The sequence below is a fragment of the Chinchilla lanigera genome, unplaced genomic scaffold, assembly GCF_000276665.1.
Source record: "Chinchilla lanigera isolate Chin_1 unplaced genomic scaffold, ChiLan1.0 scaffold00022, whole genome shotgun sequence".
In the NCBI taxonomy this organism is placed as follows: domain Eukaryota; kingdom Metazoa; phylum Chordata; class Mammalia; order Rodentia; family Chinchillidae; genus Chinchilla; species Chinchilla lanigera.
The window spans coordinates 8,345,841-8,363,546 of record NW_004955423.1 but is presented as its reverse complement, the minus strand read 5'-3'; the positions used below and the strand labels follow the sequence as shown (position 1 = coordinate 8,363,546).

Genomic DNA, 17,706 nt, shown 5'->3' with positions numbered 1-17,706 from the left:
GGAAAAAGAAATAAAAAAGTCACCATTTACAATAGCATAAAAACCAAAATACTTAATAAATTTTAACTACGGAGGTAAAAAGAGCTACATATTAAATGCATATACTGAAATTGAAGCACAAATAAATGGAAAGATATAATGTGTTATGGACTGGAAGAATTTTGTCAAAATGTCCATTCTACTCAAAGCAATCTATAGATCAAGTGCAAACCCTATGTGAATTACAAAGGCATTTTCCGTAAAAATAGAAAAAAAATCCTAAAATTCATATAGAACCACTAAAGACCCTAAGTAGTCAAAGCAGTCCTGAGAAAGAGTAACAAAGTGGATATATCATGCCTCTTGATTTCAAATAATATCAGAAAATTATAGAAGGACAGTAAGCAAAACATTACATTCTCATAAAAAGGTACACATAAACTAATGAAACAGATCTCAGATATAAACTTATAGATACATGTCAACTACCTTTGACAAAGCTACCAAAAAGACATAATGAAGAAAGGACAGTCTCTTCCATAAATAGAGTACTCACCATGTACTGCAAACATGAATAAAAATAAAACTTTAGAATTTTTTTGACAACCATGGTGTTGGAAAACTGGACATCTACATACAAAAGAATGAAAATGACTTCAGGGATGCTTTTTGTGACTGAAAGATGAAAAGAAATAAAATTAAGACTAGGTTGTGGAGGGTACCAAAGGTCAAGCTAAGTAGCCTTGGTATTTTATTCAGAGAGATGAAATTGGAAACAGTAGAGTGATACAACTGCTTGTCAGTGGTTAAAAGATGCATTTGCTTCTACCATGCCCCACTATGGAAAATGTTTATATTATACTTCATTTTAAAGAACACAGGTATACATTGTACTTTTCAAGGATTAAAGTTGAAAGAAAATATTTTACAGTGAAGATCCTCAAGAGTTTACTTAAGCTCAATTTTTATTTAAGTACCCTTCATTTTCAACGTACTTTTTCATACAGTTAACTTCAGAAATCCCTGTTTTTTCAAGCATTGACAAACTGGAAAAAATTTCCAAACTGATGAAGAAAATGGATTGGTGGTATGTGCATCTGATCAAATCAGTAACACGTACCATGTACACAGAAATCAATATGGAGAGGGACTCATAACGGTAAAGCAAGGCAGCAATATTATCAAGCAGAAACTGCACGTTAATTTTAAATGTGACTTTTTTCTGTTGGTTCAAATCAAAAGCCTCTTCCTACTTGTGATATTTAGTTGATTATGTCAGCCTCAATAAGAAACACACAACTCAACTGGCACAGCACGGTTCTGGGTGCGGAGGATTCCCTAGTGAGGACTGTCACCAGGATGTTATAAAAGGGAAATGAAGACGGAACGATTGCTTCTGTTTCTTTGGAGGAGCTTCAGTCTCCATCTTCACCTCGCATGTCATCTCGTCTTCCAGCGCAGACCCTTCAGCTGTCCACAGCTTCGTGATACGGACTGACATGGGACACTGCAGTAAGCTCCAGGACTTTACTGGATTCTCTGGCTCCCCAGTGCACAAACACACCTTTTGCACTCTTCCACACCTGACTCTGTGGGCAGTCACTGTAAACCTCTCTCTCTAGTAAGCACTAACTGATAAACTACTCAAATTCAAACAGGGTGTAGTGGACACCTGATCTTTCTTAACCTGCCCCCTACACTCTTCCCTTAATAATTCCTCCTTCCTTGGGGGAATGCCTTTCCTGAGCAATCAAGAATGTGAGCCAGTATAGGCAAAATCAATTAACTCCAAAATTTTCTACAGTTTCCTGTTTTCTAGTTTCCTTTCGCTGGTTATAATGAGGTGAGCTGAAACTGTCAATTGCTTCTATCTACCACCCTCACTTCATAGACCTGTTCCTCAAAGACAATATCCTCAAAGAGGAAATCTTCCTGGACAAGAAAACCAATTTGGGGGAAGGAAGATTAAAGCTGAGTGTGGGGGATGACAACATGACTTTCGCTAGTGTTTGGTACAGTCACACCCATACTCTCCTGAATATGAGCCAATAAACTGCCCCTCATGCTGACATCAGTTTACATTTCCATCACTTGGAACTGGAAGGATGATTGGTTAATAATTAAAAGTGCATTAACAGGTGCTAGCTGTGTAGGTCAGTGAGGGAGCACTTGCCTAGCCCAGAGTTCAAACCTCCGCACTGGAAAAAAAAATGCATTAATGTCTTCCTGAAGATAAAGTTAAAACATTTCAGTGCAATAGTGTACAATTAAAAATAAAAGTAGACCAACAGCTTTGTATAAAATTTAGTAGTAGTAAATCAGGTAAAATACATAATATAAATTAAGTAATATTAAATTAGGTACAATAGGTAGTATATGCCAATTTAAAATGTATAAAGGAAATGATTGCCATTGTAGTTGTGTGCTTAACATGTTTTGATGCTCTGAAATCTGTCTCATTATCTGCTATAGGGAAACAAACTGGCCAAACTGGCTCATCTATACTTCAGAGTATCAAATATCTAACATAGTAAGACTAAATTTGTATAATAGGAACAGGTACAAATTTTGTTTACTATTCTGTTGTCTATGAATCCCACAATCAATAATTAGCAATTATGAAAAGCCTAGATTCTTTGAAATCAGTTTTAAAAATGAGGCCAGGCAGAGCTTTTTTCTTAAAATGGGATTCATGAACAAAATGCAGGGTGTTGAATTTAACATGGGTCAGGGAGTGCGCTTACAAATCAGAATTTGTCAAGAATCCCAAAGGGAGAGGGCCTCTCTAAAAAGAAATTGGGTCTTAGTACTACAAACTTCTAGAGCTCCCAGTGAATTATTCTAACTTCACTCCCTCCACCTCTTTGACATGCCTACTTATTAAAATACACGTTTATTATAAATCCTGTGAATGAATTTGCATATTAATCTAATGAGCTGATATTACATTTATGTGAACTCTACTAGTTAAATTCTTTCCTAAAAATAGCTTACAAATGAAAAGTCTAATAGAATTCTAGAAAAGAGATGGCAAAGATGCATTAGATCATGAAGCACTTCTCTCCCCCACCATTTCATCATTTCATCTTCTTAGGCAAAGGAAAGTACAGAATTAAATCTTCTGGGTTTTGTCCAGTTTTCATTTTAAATTCTAGAAGGGATGGAACTCAACATTTTTCTTGGAAATGAAACTACATCATAACACATTTCACTTTCAGGAAATTACTTCCCACTCTGATATTCAGATCATATGTTCTTTTTGGGTACTTTATCCCTCTTTTCCTAACAACTCTGTGACAATTTGATTCAATTCATCCTATTTCTTGCCCGTTTCAAGACTTTTCACTTTTGGATTAAATCTGAATCCTTTGAAACTCAATTTAGTTGTCCATCTAGTAATATTGTAAACCAAATAATTCCATATAAATTCCTTCCTATATTAGATTCCTGAATTGCTTCTCAGATTGCAGGGCCTTCTAACTTTCTATAAACCAATTTCAACTTTTTTTTTCCCTTTGGGTATTGGAGACTGAACCCAGGTCTTCACACTGAGCTATATTCCCTGGCTCTTTAAAAAATTTTTATTTTGAGGTAGGATCTCGCTAAATTGCCCAGCCTGGTCTCAAACTTACAATCCCCTCCTGTCTCAACCTTTCACACGGCACAGGGTCACAGGTGTGTGGTACCATGCAGCTCCACCGGTATTTTATGAAATGGTCTTTTAGACTCTGAGGCTTTTGGAATCTCTTCTTCAGTTTCCATACCAAGTTACTTATGCATTTGTGTTGTACAAACTTCTCCTGAGTGCATTTTGTAACTGTTCATATATTTCTAATTTTGTAAGTCTCTTTAATGTCTCTTTGGGGTTTTTTGGGGGGGTTAGAATTTGTTCCAACTGTAAACTAAAAATGAATGTTATTAATGTCCAATTTTATCAGTTTTTAACCATTAAGTACACAGATGCAATACAGATGTAATAACCTTTTAATCTTTTATAGTCATATTGCTGTTTCATAACTGCATAAATTCCAATAAAATTAGCAAACTTTGAGCTGCCATAAGGTATAAATTAAGCCATGTATATACACAAATACACACAGACACATTTCAATAATACACTGATGAATTTCAAGTGTTTTTCTTTCTTCAGTTATTGCTGGATGGCATCACAATACCTTCGCTTGTGTGGTAATGAGTGGACTGGAAATGAGAGGAGGCAAAGAACTCCTAAGACACATCTCACTGTGTGAGCAAGAAGTATCAAACTTGCTAACAATGACTGTTCAAACAATGTAGGGCTGATGTCAATATAAGAAACAGTAGTTAAGCACTGATTTAGCCTTTCCAGAAGACACTGCACTGGGACTTCCCCAAGTACAAAGACTGCCTTAGGAGCGGTAAGTTATAAACAAATCCCCCAACCAGGATCAGGCAACTGAAGGGGGATCACTTCTCCTTGGCTAGATGGTTTACGGCATGACGGTTCTTTAGTGAGGTTCCACTTAAGAAGGTCATCTTTAGGTTGATTTGGTTTTGATCCAAACTAACAAATAGAACATTTTCAGCCTATAGAATTAATCATATTAAGGACTATGCTGAGGTACAAAAAGTGTTTCACACTACAGAAACGGGGCCTCTGAAAGTCAATTAATTTAAGAGTCTAGAAAATACATTTTTGTAAAAAAAAAGTTTAGAACATTTAATTACTTTACAGACAAAAAAATTCCCACTGCCCACTGATAATAACGAAAACATCCAATAGTCCATCAATGCATAATTCTCTGCAACTGTCTGGGGATTTTCATCTTCTTCTACAAGAAGTGCTCAATTTTCACTGCCAAGGTTCTTGGGAGATTCACTTTTCACTGGAAAAAAAGTAAGCAAACATACAGTCAAATGTTTATACTGTTTCTATTTATCCTGTTCTGTTTTTCCTCCATCTCTTCTCCCTTCGACGCATAGCAACAGCACTGCTCACAGGGAGACACACCATGTCACGTCCCAGGCAGCTGGGTATATGATCCTGGCCATAATAAATAGAGAAGGATGTCTGAAAGTGGCAATTATATCTGTGAGTTAACATCCTTCCTGACTCTGTGGAAGACTGGGGAATGGTCACTCACAGTATGGTTATGATCCCATGCTCACACAACTGAATAGATCACTGTTATCACAGGCTGGCCATGTGTGGTTGGAATTAATTTTTCCATAATTTTTTTCAAACTTAAAATTGAGGGTCAGTATATGCTGAATGAATGTGGGCTGACACGAGACTCGCCAGCCAATGGGCATCTCTTTCCTTTAATAGGAAAAAAGACTCAGGGCAGAAATGGAGTTTCTGTGAAGCTTCTGTCATGCCTATGATAAACAAGGTTAAGTTTCATTCACTCACTAAAGTAATTTCCTAGAGGATGGAAAGTGGACCTTTCCCCTCTATATCTAGCTCCACAGCAGACTGTGTTTGCAGAATCAATATAACTACAAGTTACTCTTTAAGTGTTTGTTCTTTGTTTTTTAAATTTGCCAATGGGAACCAGAGTAAATGTTCTATCCATTTCATTGTATCATGAAGCTGAAAGGCTATAATACATTAAAATGCTTTAAAAATTGTTAAACTTAAAATATGTATTATTGCACGTGAAGCTTATAGCAGTTTCATCACTATGTAGATAAGAAAAATAAAGCTCAGAGAGGCAGAATGAATGCTCAAGAACCACAGATTACAAAAGCTGATGGATGGCAGAATCACAAACCTAGACTTTTGCCTTGTATTTCAACTCACAGGATCTTTGTGGTTTGCTTAGATTTTGGATTGCATCAGAAACTAAACTAGTATTAACTGAGTCCTTCCTATGAGTAAGGCACTAAAATGTTTCATCTAAGATACAGTACACCTCTTTGTGGAATTATATAAACTCTAGCAGAATTTTTCAAGTCCTTCTGTGATATTATGTTAGTTGTTTTCTCCCGTAGCTCTTTCTGCACTTTATCCAAACTCTGTCCCAGTACCCACTGTACTGTAAAGTCAGGTGCCTGATCTCTCCCTCCCGCACTCGATATACATCGAAAAGGGGAGGATAAAAAGAGGGGTAAGGAAGAATGCGAACAGAAGAGAGAAGGAGCATAAATGAAAGCGTTTATTGGCTCAACGCGAGACTGATGAGTAGCTGCTAAGTCAGGTATTTTCATTAATTCAAAGTAATCAATTTAGGGTTGGTTTCCTTCTGCAAAGGTAGAGGCATTTTCTAAACTTGAGTTATACTAAAACATCAGGGAAATACATATTGGTGATATTTTTAAAATTAGTAGGTCTTTATAGCAATATAGGGAACATTTTTCCTTTTCTTTATTAAAGCTGCCTAGTTTTCTTCTAATAGTGTTCCCGGCTGAAATGTAGCATGCTTTAATCAAGTAGTTTAAATCTGCTGGACTAACTTAGGCAAACAAGAACTTGTGAAGCAAGCCATAGCATCCTGAGCACTTCTCACTGGGTTGATATCAGGCAGAGTAGAAGCACTCTACATCTCCAATCTAGCAGGCTACCTTAGCTGCTTAATCTTTTATAGTTAGCCTTTTCCATTCCTGAGAAAGAAAGAAAAGGAAAGAAAGGAAGAAAGAAAAAGATATTGTCTACTGCCAAGTAATACAGGCAGACTTTTGAAAAATAAATTATGGCAATCTATAATCATAACAAACATTATGACAACCATCAAATGTGGAAACTACTGAATCCTAGCCCAGAAACACATTTTTCCCCAAACTAGAAAAGAGACACCTTGTACTATGAACTCAGGATCAAAAATCCAACTTTTTTGCCTCCAGAGTGGGAAAAAATTTTGAGGCTTTCCAATGAAAATGCTTTGTTCTTTTACAATCCCCCTTCTCATTAAGAGACCACACTGCAGGACATCAGATGCTATGGGACTATACAAAGCACAAAGGTACCCTGAAGTGCTTCCAGAAAGAAATGTACGTACAGACAGGCCTGGCACTGTTGTTAAGGTGTATATACCTAAGCTGCGACAACTCTGTTAGCATCCTTAAATTCTGTCAGATCCTCTTACATTTTTTGCTACAGCAGTTCTCAATAATCATTTATGTGCTAAAAGCACAAGTCACCTATGTTCCTGTAAACAGCTAAACATCATAAACTCAGCAGGAAAAAAAAAAAGCAAATTCTACTTAAGGCTTCAAGAACACTATCACAGTAGTCTCACAGCTTCACTGCAGCTACACTTGAACGTGTATTCTAAAAGGTGAAAGAGGAGCTGTGTATGCTGTTTATTTACACAGACGATGTTTGCCCTGGCTAGCAAATCACATTACTGAACAACTTTCCCTGAAGCCAATGTCTAGATAGAGTGTTATGTGAATTATATTAAAGGAAAAGTAAGGTTTTAAATTTTAAAAATGTAAAACCAATCACTCAAAACTAAAATTTCTAATTACTTTTAGTTAAAAAATGAAACTGGATGTTTTCAAAGTCAAGAATATTCACAAGAGGTAAAGGCTCATACTATATTATTGAAAACTTCACATTAAAATCTAGTTGCAAGCCACAGCACAAACAAAATTTTAGCAATTTTGCAACAAATTTCTTGTCCTAACTTTTGCCAGTGGGCAGAAAAGCTCAACACAAGTATAGAAAAATTTAAAATGTAGGTTGCTGCCTGTATGGCTCTAATGATAGTATAACAATAAAACCTGAACCAAGTATGTCAACATTACTTTAAAAAATAGAGATCAATCCAAGAATTCTAAGGTCCCATGGTGTTCATTATGTTGAAACTTGGTCTGTACCTATTATTTCTTAGTTGAAAATGGTATGGTTTTAAGTAATCTCCCTCATTCTAAAAAAAAACAATTATTGGGCCGGGGATATAGTTCAGCGGGGCAGCGCCTGCCTGGCAACTGCAAGGTCCTGAGTTCAATTCCTGGTACCAAAAAAAAGAAAATTGGAAATTAAAAAAATAATTACTGAATTTTATTCATACTCTAAAATCTTGCTTTCTAAAATATAATTCCCTTACCTTACTGAGTAGTTGTAAGTATAGGCAAGTCATTTTATATACTAAACCTTTATGTATACATTTTCCAGTTCAATGCTTCTTCATAAGGCCAAGGAAACAAAATCAAGGAAATAAAACCAGTAATTTTAAATTAAGAAGATAAAGGGTCAAGGCAATGGGCTAGTTTAGTCTAAATGCAGTCGAAATTTTATACATGTTCCTTGCAGCACTATCCCTTAAAAACATTTTGTTTATCCCTCATTTTAGGAATCACTCAAGAAAGAGCTTTAACGAGAGAGTAATTTATTTTACCCTGGGTAACTCCATATGAAAAGTGTCCTTTCATATCCAGACACTCAAATATCATTCCTTTAAGCTTGGCCTAGTAAATTTACATGTCCTCGAAGAGGAGCAGCAGCTCCTTCATTTGATTCTGTGTATTGTCAACAGCAGCAACATAGTAAATTCTCTTCAGTCTGCTAAGTATACTGGGAAAACGCAGATGTAAAGAGAAAACAGGTGACTTGTGATAGGTCACACAATTCCTTCAGTTTCTCTAGTTATTCTAAGCATGCAGAAACAAATTTACACTTACCTTGGTGAAGAAGTATCATGTCATTACTGGAGTCTTTCAACACCACATGTAATGTTGGGTATTCAATGATCACTTTCTTCCTCAAATTATCGAGGAGACTTTTATGAGGATCCAATTCATAATATCTTATTAATAAAAAAAACCAAAAATACCCTTAGTACTCTAATTTACTTATAAAAAAACCAAATATGTATATCAGAGTCTTACACTGAAAAATTCTTCTTATGGTGATGACATGAATTCAGTAGTTATTTCCTTGTAAGATCAATTTAATGCTAAGAAAACCAGGTGAAAGAACTACTATTATACAGAAGCTAAAGTTAAATCAAGAGTATATAAGCATTCTGACATTAGGAAATAACAAGTCACCTATTTTCGTATCAAGTACAAAACACTTTTATTAATATCTAGATTTAATATATTAAGAATTTTTCTTATATAAAAGAGTGACTAAAAATTCAAATTCCTCAAATACATTTAACTTTAAGCCTTACAAAGAAAAACAGCCACTGTCTTACAACAAATAATTTCTAGTAATGTATGGCAGTAAAATTTATAATTGGCTCAAAAATACTTTTGCAAAAAATTCAGCTCTAATTATAACTGGTTTTGAGAAATTTATCTTGCCATACAATTAAATTTGGCTTTCTTTTATTTTGAAACAACAAAAAGAAGGTTTTGGTTTCTGAATGAGGCAGAAGCACTTAATTTAAGAAATACAGAGTTTATGTCATAGTCTCATGATACAACTGTTAAATGTGTCACAGGTAATTAGGTACAAACATTCACTAGGTATACCATGTTCAAGTCGTTACTTAAGTTTGAGCTGACAAAAGACATACCCCCATAATATTCTCTTTTGCTTGCTTTCTAGGGCAGGTGGTGGGGGAGAAAAGGGTGGAATTTCAGCTAGATGACTAGCACTGGCATACAAAAATACATTGCCATGTGAGTATTATTGGATGGCAAAGAAAAAGAAGTTGACAATATCTTCACCAGGGCAGTGCAGTTTTCCAGCCTTTTTTTTCCATCTCTACCAATCATAATATTCTTATGTAAAACATAATTCTGCCAGTTATAACTCTATCCTTTTCCCTCTAGCTCAAGAAAATGCACTGTAATACACAGGATACTTCTGAATCTGCTATAAGAGTAAACCATTCACAAACTTGTATTTCTTAATAACTATTTCACCCTAACTCACAGATGATCAAGGTACACATGTTGTATATTTATTAAGAACACTGGTTTTCTGATTTATCTGTGTTCTGCTCTGAATTTGATTGTTTGTTTGCTTTTTTGGTTTTTTTTCCACCGGGAATCGAACTCACGACCTTGCGCTTGCCAGGCAGGCGCTGTGCCGCTGAGCTAAATCCCCAGCCCCTTTACCAGTGTTCTGTTTATCCTACACAACAATTGTCAAATGGAGAAAGAGAAGTGCTTAACAACATGCAAAGCCAAGCGTATTACAAAAACTGACTTGTTTTTAAAAAGTGGATGATAGGTAAGAGAATAACTGTAAAAACCCAACATGTTACATATACTTCTCTGGTCACTCACCCTACCCATGGAACTAAAGCATTAGAATTGCAGATTATGCTGAAAAAAACCTTGAAATGAAAAATTACTCAGCTTCCTACACAGCCATCCCAATGCCCATACACCACAGAACGCATGTATCCTTCTTTTCTTTGTGTAATATAATACAGATGTGCTTAAAATATTTTCAGAGTCGTCTCGGCATTCCAGGATTAAATGTTTCACATCTTTTAAACAGTGTTTCCCTTTGAAGTAAGCAGTATTTAAAAAAAGTAGTAATTACACAAAGGAGAAAAATGAGATGATATTAAATTCTCAAGTACTAACTTATAAAGTAGTATACAAAATGGGTGTCAATAATTTTTCTTAGGAGGAAACAAAACTTGAATTCTTAAATGGGAGCTTTTTAAGTAGGATCTTGCAAACACTTGCAATAACTTATCATCTGATTAACTAAATCCTAAAGCTTCTATTAGGAAAACATTTTTCAAATAAAGGAGTATTTTCTATTTATTTTATTTTTTCATACACAATTTTTAGTGTATATTAAATGTTTAGGTATTTTATGTCTTTTTGTAGTATTAAATCTGCATTGGGTTTCTCTAGATTATTAAAATGGAAACAGTAAAAAACAAGAAGAGTTCTTAAAAGCTGCATGGAATCACAATGTTTATTGTTGATATACTTTAAAATATGTTCCCAGCAAAGGAATGTTCAAAGATACATAAAAATTACAAGCATGTAACAAGTTACATATGCGTTTCATCCTAAAACTAATGACTACTTTCTTTTACTTAAAAAATTTTGGTAGCTATTTTATGTACCAAGCAGGCACTATAACAAACACTTAGGATGTAAAGATTTTTGAGGCTTGTCAACTGAAGAATTAGTTTAAAAATATTTTATTCAAGTGCAAGAAAAATCTAGTATGCTGAGTGGTTTAGATTAGATTCACTGGATTTTATTTAGTGTTTACCCTAAAATGCAATATTGCCATTAAGTGCCATTAAGCTTCTCAGCAGTGCCTTTTAGCCTGTTAGCTGAAGAGGTCAGAGTTCACTGAAGACTCTTATAACTGAAATTGACAGTTTCTTATATTTTTGCATTACTAGTGGTTACTCTTAATCTACCATTAATATTTACCAGCAATATAAAAGTACATTATGGAAAGTGTTGATAGAAAAAAGCTGTCAGGGGCTGGAGATGTAGCTCAGTGGCAGAGCCCTTGCCTAAAACATGGGCTAGGCCTCGAGTTTGATCCCAGGCACCACCACAAATGAAACGCTATCAAACAAGTAAGTGGTTAACAGTGAAGAACCTTGGATTTAGTTAAATAAAGCAGTAACCTTTAGTGACTGCATTGGGTTTGGAGTCTAACAGAGTTTAAAAGTCCTGGCCTTGTCATTCATTGGTCTGTGATTCTGGACAAGTTGCTTAACTTCTCTAATCTCTGCTTTCCATGCTTGAAAATGACAGAACCAACTTATTGTGAGGGCTAAGTGATAAAACACAGAAACTACTAGGTCACTTATTTTAGCCACGAACACATTAGTTTTTCATGTGTTTTAACTTAAAATGACAACCAAATTTTTCCTGTTCCTAGGGATTGAACTCAGGTGTGCTCTACCACTGAGCTACATCCTTGGCTCTTTTTATTTTGGGAAGGGCTAAGTTGACCAGGCTGGCCTCCAACCTGTGATCTTCCTGCTGCAGCCTCCTGATTACAGGCCTGTGCCATCGTGCCTGCTGTAACAACACATTCTTACTAACTTTAGTTCAGCACAAAGTCACTGGATTTCTTTCATAACAATGAATAGCATTTATTATGGAAGCATCGAAGCGCACGTTTGCCTTTCTATGCTTTTTGAGTGTGGCCTTAAAATTTTCAGTATACCTTCAAACCGTTACTGTCACATTTACTTCCAAGTCTACAAGTACTTTGAATGTTTCCGTTTCCATTATCTTGAAGAAAGTTTTAAGAGTCCAGCTTTTCACTGTTTAAAACATTCAGGCTTCTGCTTCTTTGCAGAAGTCACTTAAGTCACTGTGTCTTAAGGGATACCTTATCTTTTTGAAATTTTTACCAACTCTGGTAATTCCATTACTAGCATGACTCTCCTACCATAAGACAGACTACTTAGGTTTTGAGGAATTAAGAGATCAACATTTGTCTTTTCTCTTATCCTCTGGGACCCCTCAGACATTTCCTCTTGTTATTTCACTTGCTCGTGCTCACAGGCCTCAATAGCTGACCCTGCTCCAGGCAGCTTCAGAGAGGCATTATGAGGGCAGCATGCTCAGTAGGTAAAACAGGTGTTACAGTGACTGACATCATATAAATAAAAGTTGCCCTTATACTCAAGGATGTACTTTTAATCTTGGGTCTCCTACAAACTTTCAAAGAAACTGGCCAAGTTCTTGAACTTTTTCTTCTGTACTTTATTAGCAAATTAGAGAGTTTTTTTTTTCTTTTTAAACTGTTCATAGCTCAAAAAGAGACAGACTAAAAAGAGGTAAAGGGTCACAAACTACTTTACTTCATAACTGATCGGTGACACTCCTTGTCTCATCATCCCTTGCTACTCGCCAACCCCATACTAAAACGAAGTTTGAATTTTTCCAAATTTGACAACCCAATAGCAGTCCCAAGGCCACAATGTTATTTCACTACAAAATAAGGTCAGTGAATGAGGTGATCACAAAGATCCACCCAGCTCTAAAATTCTCAATTTTTGATAGTTATCTGTGAAAGGTAAGATTTAACCTATATACTAGTATTGTTGTATTTATTTTTCAATGTAGGTTTCTGGGTTAAAAGTGCAACTAACTGATTCACAAAATACAAAGCTAAACCTTGGCTCAAAACAAAACAAAACAAAACAAAACAAAACAAAACAAAACAAAACGCAGTACAGGATAAATCAAGTACACTATTACACAACAGTTAAATGTTTTTAAATTGTGGTTCATTTTTGCATTACAGAAATCAGTGAAGCTCCTGAATCAATTTTATAAACTAGTTAGTTTAGATTCACACTTATCAAATTCTTTTAACAAAATTAAAAATATTGTATTTCAACAATAGAAAGAGAATGTGAACAATGACTTTCAAAATTCCAAAGAAAGAAACCAGATTGCTAATAAAGACTCAGAATAGGAGTCTTCAGAAAAAACAGAAAAACTGAAATTAAAATACATAAAACAAACTAAATGAGTTCATCAGTTTTAACTCTTCTGCTTTACTTTTAAAAAGATACTATTTATGATTTTCTTAAATAACACCCCTATGTGGCAACCTTTATAACTCAGTGTCTAAGACACATTAGGAACACGTCTTATCAAAGTTAGTTTTTTCTTATCCAATCTTTTAGTTTTCATATAAAATACCTGAAATTATCGAACAGCGATACTTTAGGGTTTTTATGTTTCCAGGTAAATGAGGATTACACGTACTAACTATGAAGTATAGGTCATTAAGTTCACCACTACAAACCCATACCTTCATTTATCAAGCTCAATAGCTCAGAACTGCACTGGCAAATTATCCTAGCCTAACCATGACATGAAAACTATGGATATGGATAATAAAATCACCAATTGTATAAACATTTTAACAAGGGGCTTTCAAGTTCTGACTTGTTCCAGATGTTAGTGCTGTGGAGTCTTTTCTGATCCTTATTGATAAGTTCAATTACTTTTAAATCCAGATGATTTGGGTGCTAGTCTTGTCACTGGTCCTTAATGAAATATGACTTCTCAAGTTGACTTGGTTTTCCTCATCAATATAATGCTAAGAAAGGTATCTACTCATGAGGTGTAAAGATCAAATAGGTAAAAATGTTCCTAAAGTATAACTTGCTAAACTAGTACCAGTAATTTTATACTCCCAAAGTAATTTAGCATTCCTAGCAGGGAAAGAATATATTTATCAGGAATTAGGCTTACGATCTATGAAAGTAGAAATTAGAAGAAAAACCACAGCTAGGGATATAGCTCAGCGGCACAGCACTTGCCTGGCAAATATGAGGTCCTGAGTTTGATTCCCGGTTTGAAAAACAAAAACAAAAACAAAAATACCCATCAACTGTGCTGACAAATAGACCTAAATTCACATCTTGGCCTGTAAATGCACCTTAGTTTCTTTATGTAAGCAATTTTGCAAAGCCTAAGATTCCTATCTCATAGAGGTATGCTATGCACTTCATTGGAATTATTGCATATATAAACATTGTTAACATAGTGCCTGGCGTTTATTCTTTATTTGATTCCTTAAATATTTATTTAGTGTCTACCATGTATAGGTAGTCTGTGAGTTAAAAACGGTCACATACATGAATCCCACAGTGTGGTAGGGATACTGAAAATACTACTGCACTTCATTAGTTACTGTCAGGACAGAACCTACAACTGAGTAGGTACCCAGTGAACATACTCTCTTATTCTAACTTAACTCGAAATGCTCGTTCAGGTTGCAGTGTCTTCGGTATGCAGATACCTGATGTGCTATGCTAGCTTCCCCCTCTTCATTGCAATAGCCCTCCCCCCGCCCCCGCCAAGTTACAACTGGCAAGTAGGAATCATAGATTTAAGGTGCACACCTTGATATAATGATGTGAAATGATATCACAATCAAGGTAATTAATCTATTCAGCACCTCGAGTAGTTAGCATTTATTTTTTTCCTGTGGTGAGACCACCTGAAAATACAATACAGCATTAATTGTTTAATTGACTTTACAAATCTTTTCTTAACCTACTTTCTCTTATTAATGTACAGAAATTGGATCAGTCTCACTCTTGTTAACAAAACATACATTTCCCTGCAGGTAAACTGAATACAAGAGTACGATCAGTGAGTATGGATCAGTAATAGAATGTGTCACTTTGCACAGTATGATTGGGTTCCCCAGAGGAACTTCTGCTTAAGGGTTAAACGGTTCATGTTTAACATCATCCTAGAATGAACAGCTGATAAGAACTCTGTCTAGTCTTTATCTTCCTGGGGAGGATACTGAGGCCAGATAGTTCAAATATCTTACTAACAGTAACTCAAGGAAATACAGGGTTGGGACTCTAAGACAGACGTTCTGAGTTCCCAAACTGGATTGCTTGTTAATCTTCCTTTAACCTGTATTTACTGCAAGTGTACTGTGTTCCAGACACTGCATTCGGCATTGGGAGTACCATGGGGAGGTACAGGAATTCAACAGATGTGAAAGGACAACGCCTTTCTAGGAAAAAAGTATATGTTAGGTCTTTCGTATTGAGCAGAGAATGGATATACTAGTGCATACTGAATTCAAATAGTTCTAATATTTACAATAAATTACAGTGAGAATCTCATTAGAGAGCAAACTGAAACTATGTGGTTAAAACAAAGTATTTGAATCACCTGGAAATATCAACCATTCATCTCATCATTCTTTTCAAGAGAATATGAAGTTAGTCCAAAAATATTCTGTAACATAACCAGAGTGGCTACATCTGTTAGATCAACATCAAGTTGAGAGTTAAAGTACTTTCTAGGTTTTTAGAGAAAATTTTAATTTGTAATTTCACATAGTTCCCCTAAGAAATGATCAAAATAGTGTATACATAGAATGAGATCACTGATGTGGAAACTACAGTTATAGGCTTGTAATCTGCTAAGGACTTGACTACCATATCACTTTGGATCTATTCTTTGGTATAGCATTTGAAACTAATGTTCTGAAGTTCAAAGCCACTGGGATTTCAACAGCTGCATTTACATCTGTCCTGTAATTACGCACCTGGCTGTGGCAGCTAGCTGGGCTTCACCTTCCCTCGAGTTAAGTCTACAATTCTCATCACAAAATCACTTTCAGAATACTGTCACATTTCACGAAGCCCATTTCAATCCTGGAAGAGTATCGTCTTTGAGATGCTAACCATGTTTAGTATGCCACGGCGCATATTTCCTAATTCCTACATGATATCTTGGTCCTTTGTTCTGAGATCTATATCCAAAATGTCATTAAAAGTTAACATTCTGAGCACATACTCATTCTGACCATGATTACTTTAAAAGTAATCAACAATCTCAAAAGGGTACAGTGGTACCTTGGTTCACGAGCTTAATGCTTTCTACGATTCTGGTTGCAGAATTTGTCCCACAATTCAATGCTTACAGTCTGGTTTCAACCAGAATTGTGGGACAAATTCTGTAACCAGAATCATGGAAACAATTAAGTTCGTGGACCAAGGCATCACTGTATGACAAGGAACTGTGGTTACATAATCTCAGAGTACGCCTCATGTTCATTTCCATGGAGAGGCACCTGCTATATTGCAAAGAACATACTGAGGCTTTGGAGACAGACAAGTCTAGGCTTGGATCTAGAATCTACCATTCAGGGATTAGACAGCTCTAGGTAGGGACTCTCCACGCAATTAAAGTACATGTATAATGAATGTATAACACAATTAAAATGTGTAGCAAGTACTTAACAGAGTATCTCAACAATAGCAATTGAGTATTCATTACTCAGTCATGAAGTAACAATTGAGTATTCATTACTCAATAACAGTAATGAAATGCTGTCATAAATACTTACTATATTCCATAAAGACACTTATCAGCTTACAGATTTAACCCATTTTATTTAGTTCATCCTCACAGCAAATACTTCCTTGGTTTTGAGAAATGTATTCAGCCTTCCAATTTTTTTGCTAAAATTGTAGTTTTTAAAAGACATGTAAATTTCATTTAAAGTTACTACTCAGAGGCTGAAGCAGATGTAAAGAAAATAATTTATGGTATATTATAAATCTGAATGATTTAAAAATGAAACAGTTATATAACTCTTAAGTAGACTCACAAGACTATAAATACCATGGCAATCTGATATTGATATCATCCAATACTATGAAAAAGCTCTCTGCTTTAACAGAATTCTTGCTTGTTTCCTTTCCCCCTTGAACCTGCCTTTCCATTCCAGTTCTCCCACAGAATTTTATTCTAACAAGTATGTTTACGCTTGAAAATATTTTATTGATTACACAGTTGTATTTCTCTGGAAACAAAAAAATGTATCGCTAACATTTCACTTTTATTACCTATAATTTCAAGGCTTTCAATGTTCAAATTTATTCTAGACTGAATAATTTTGGCTATTATCAGTATAAAACTAAACACAAAAAATAAGCATTTATATTTAAAGTAAAATTTTATTGGACATGCGTCTCAGTGTAATGGAAAGGCACTGACAATGGCTTCTGCTAGAAACAAAGCTGTTTACCACTGATTCTTAGATTAAGTCTTTCCCCTCTTCACGAAACGAGTATCCATTATAACAGAATCAAATTCGCACAGAAAACCAAAAGCAAGCTTAACTAACCCCATCAACAGTGCAAACCCTTGCTCTTCACTGACCCTGTCTTAGCTATTTTCAAGGGATCTACTAAAAGGCTGAAAGGATCTCAGGCTATTTACATAAGAAAAGACATCTGAAAGTAGTTAAAACTCTCTTTAGAACTTCTGGAAATTACTTCAGTGTTCTCTAATACACATTTGATTCTGTACCAGTACTATCAAAATAATCCTAACTTTAAATGGGCACTTTTT

At 35.3% G+C, this 17,706-nt stretch overlaps 1 protein-coding gene across 2 annotated transcripts in view; it reads right to left on the bottom strand.

Moving 5' to 3' along the window:
• Positions 1 to 3,945: 3,945 nt before the first annotated feature.
• Positions 3,946 to 17,706, bottom strand: part of Znhit6 (zinc finger, HIT-type containing 6) — a 50,069-nt gene continuing 36,308 nt past the window's right edge. The window contains exons 9-10 of one of the 2 annotated variants that reach the window (XM_005385133.1): positions 8,584 to 8,708; positions 3,946 to 4,844 (exon numbers count right to left, since the gene is read on the bottom strand). In XM_005385133.1, coding sequence (XP_005385190.1) covers positions 4,804 to 4,844; positions 8,584 to 8,708 — 166 coding nt within the window. In that variant the 3' untranslated portion in view covers positions 3,946 to 4,803. The remainder of the gene's footprint in view (positions 4,845 to 8,583; positions 8,709 to 17,706) is intronic. The other variant, XM_005385135.1, reaches the window with a different exon arrangement.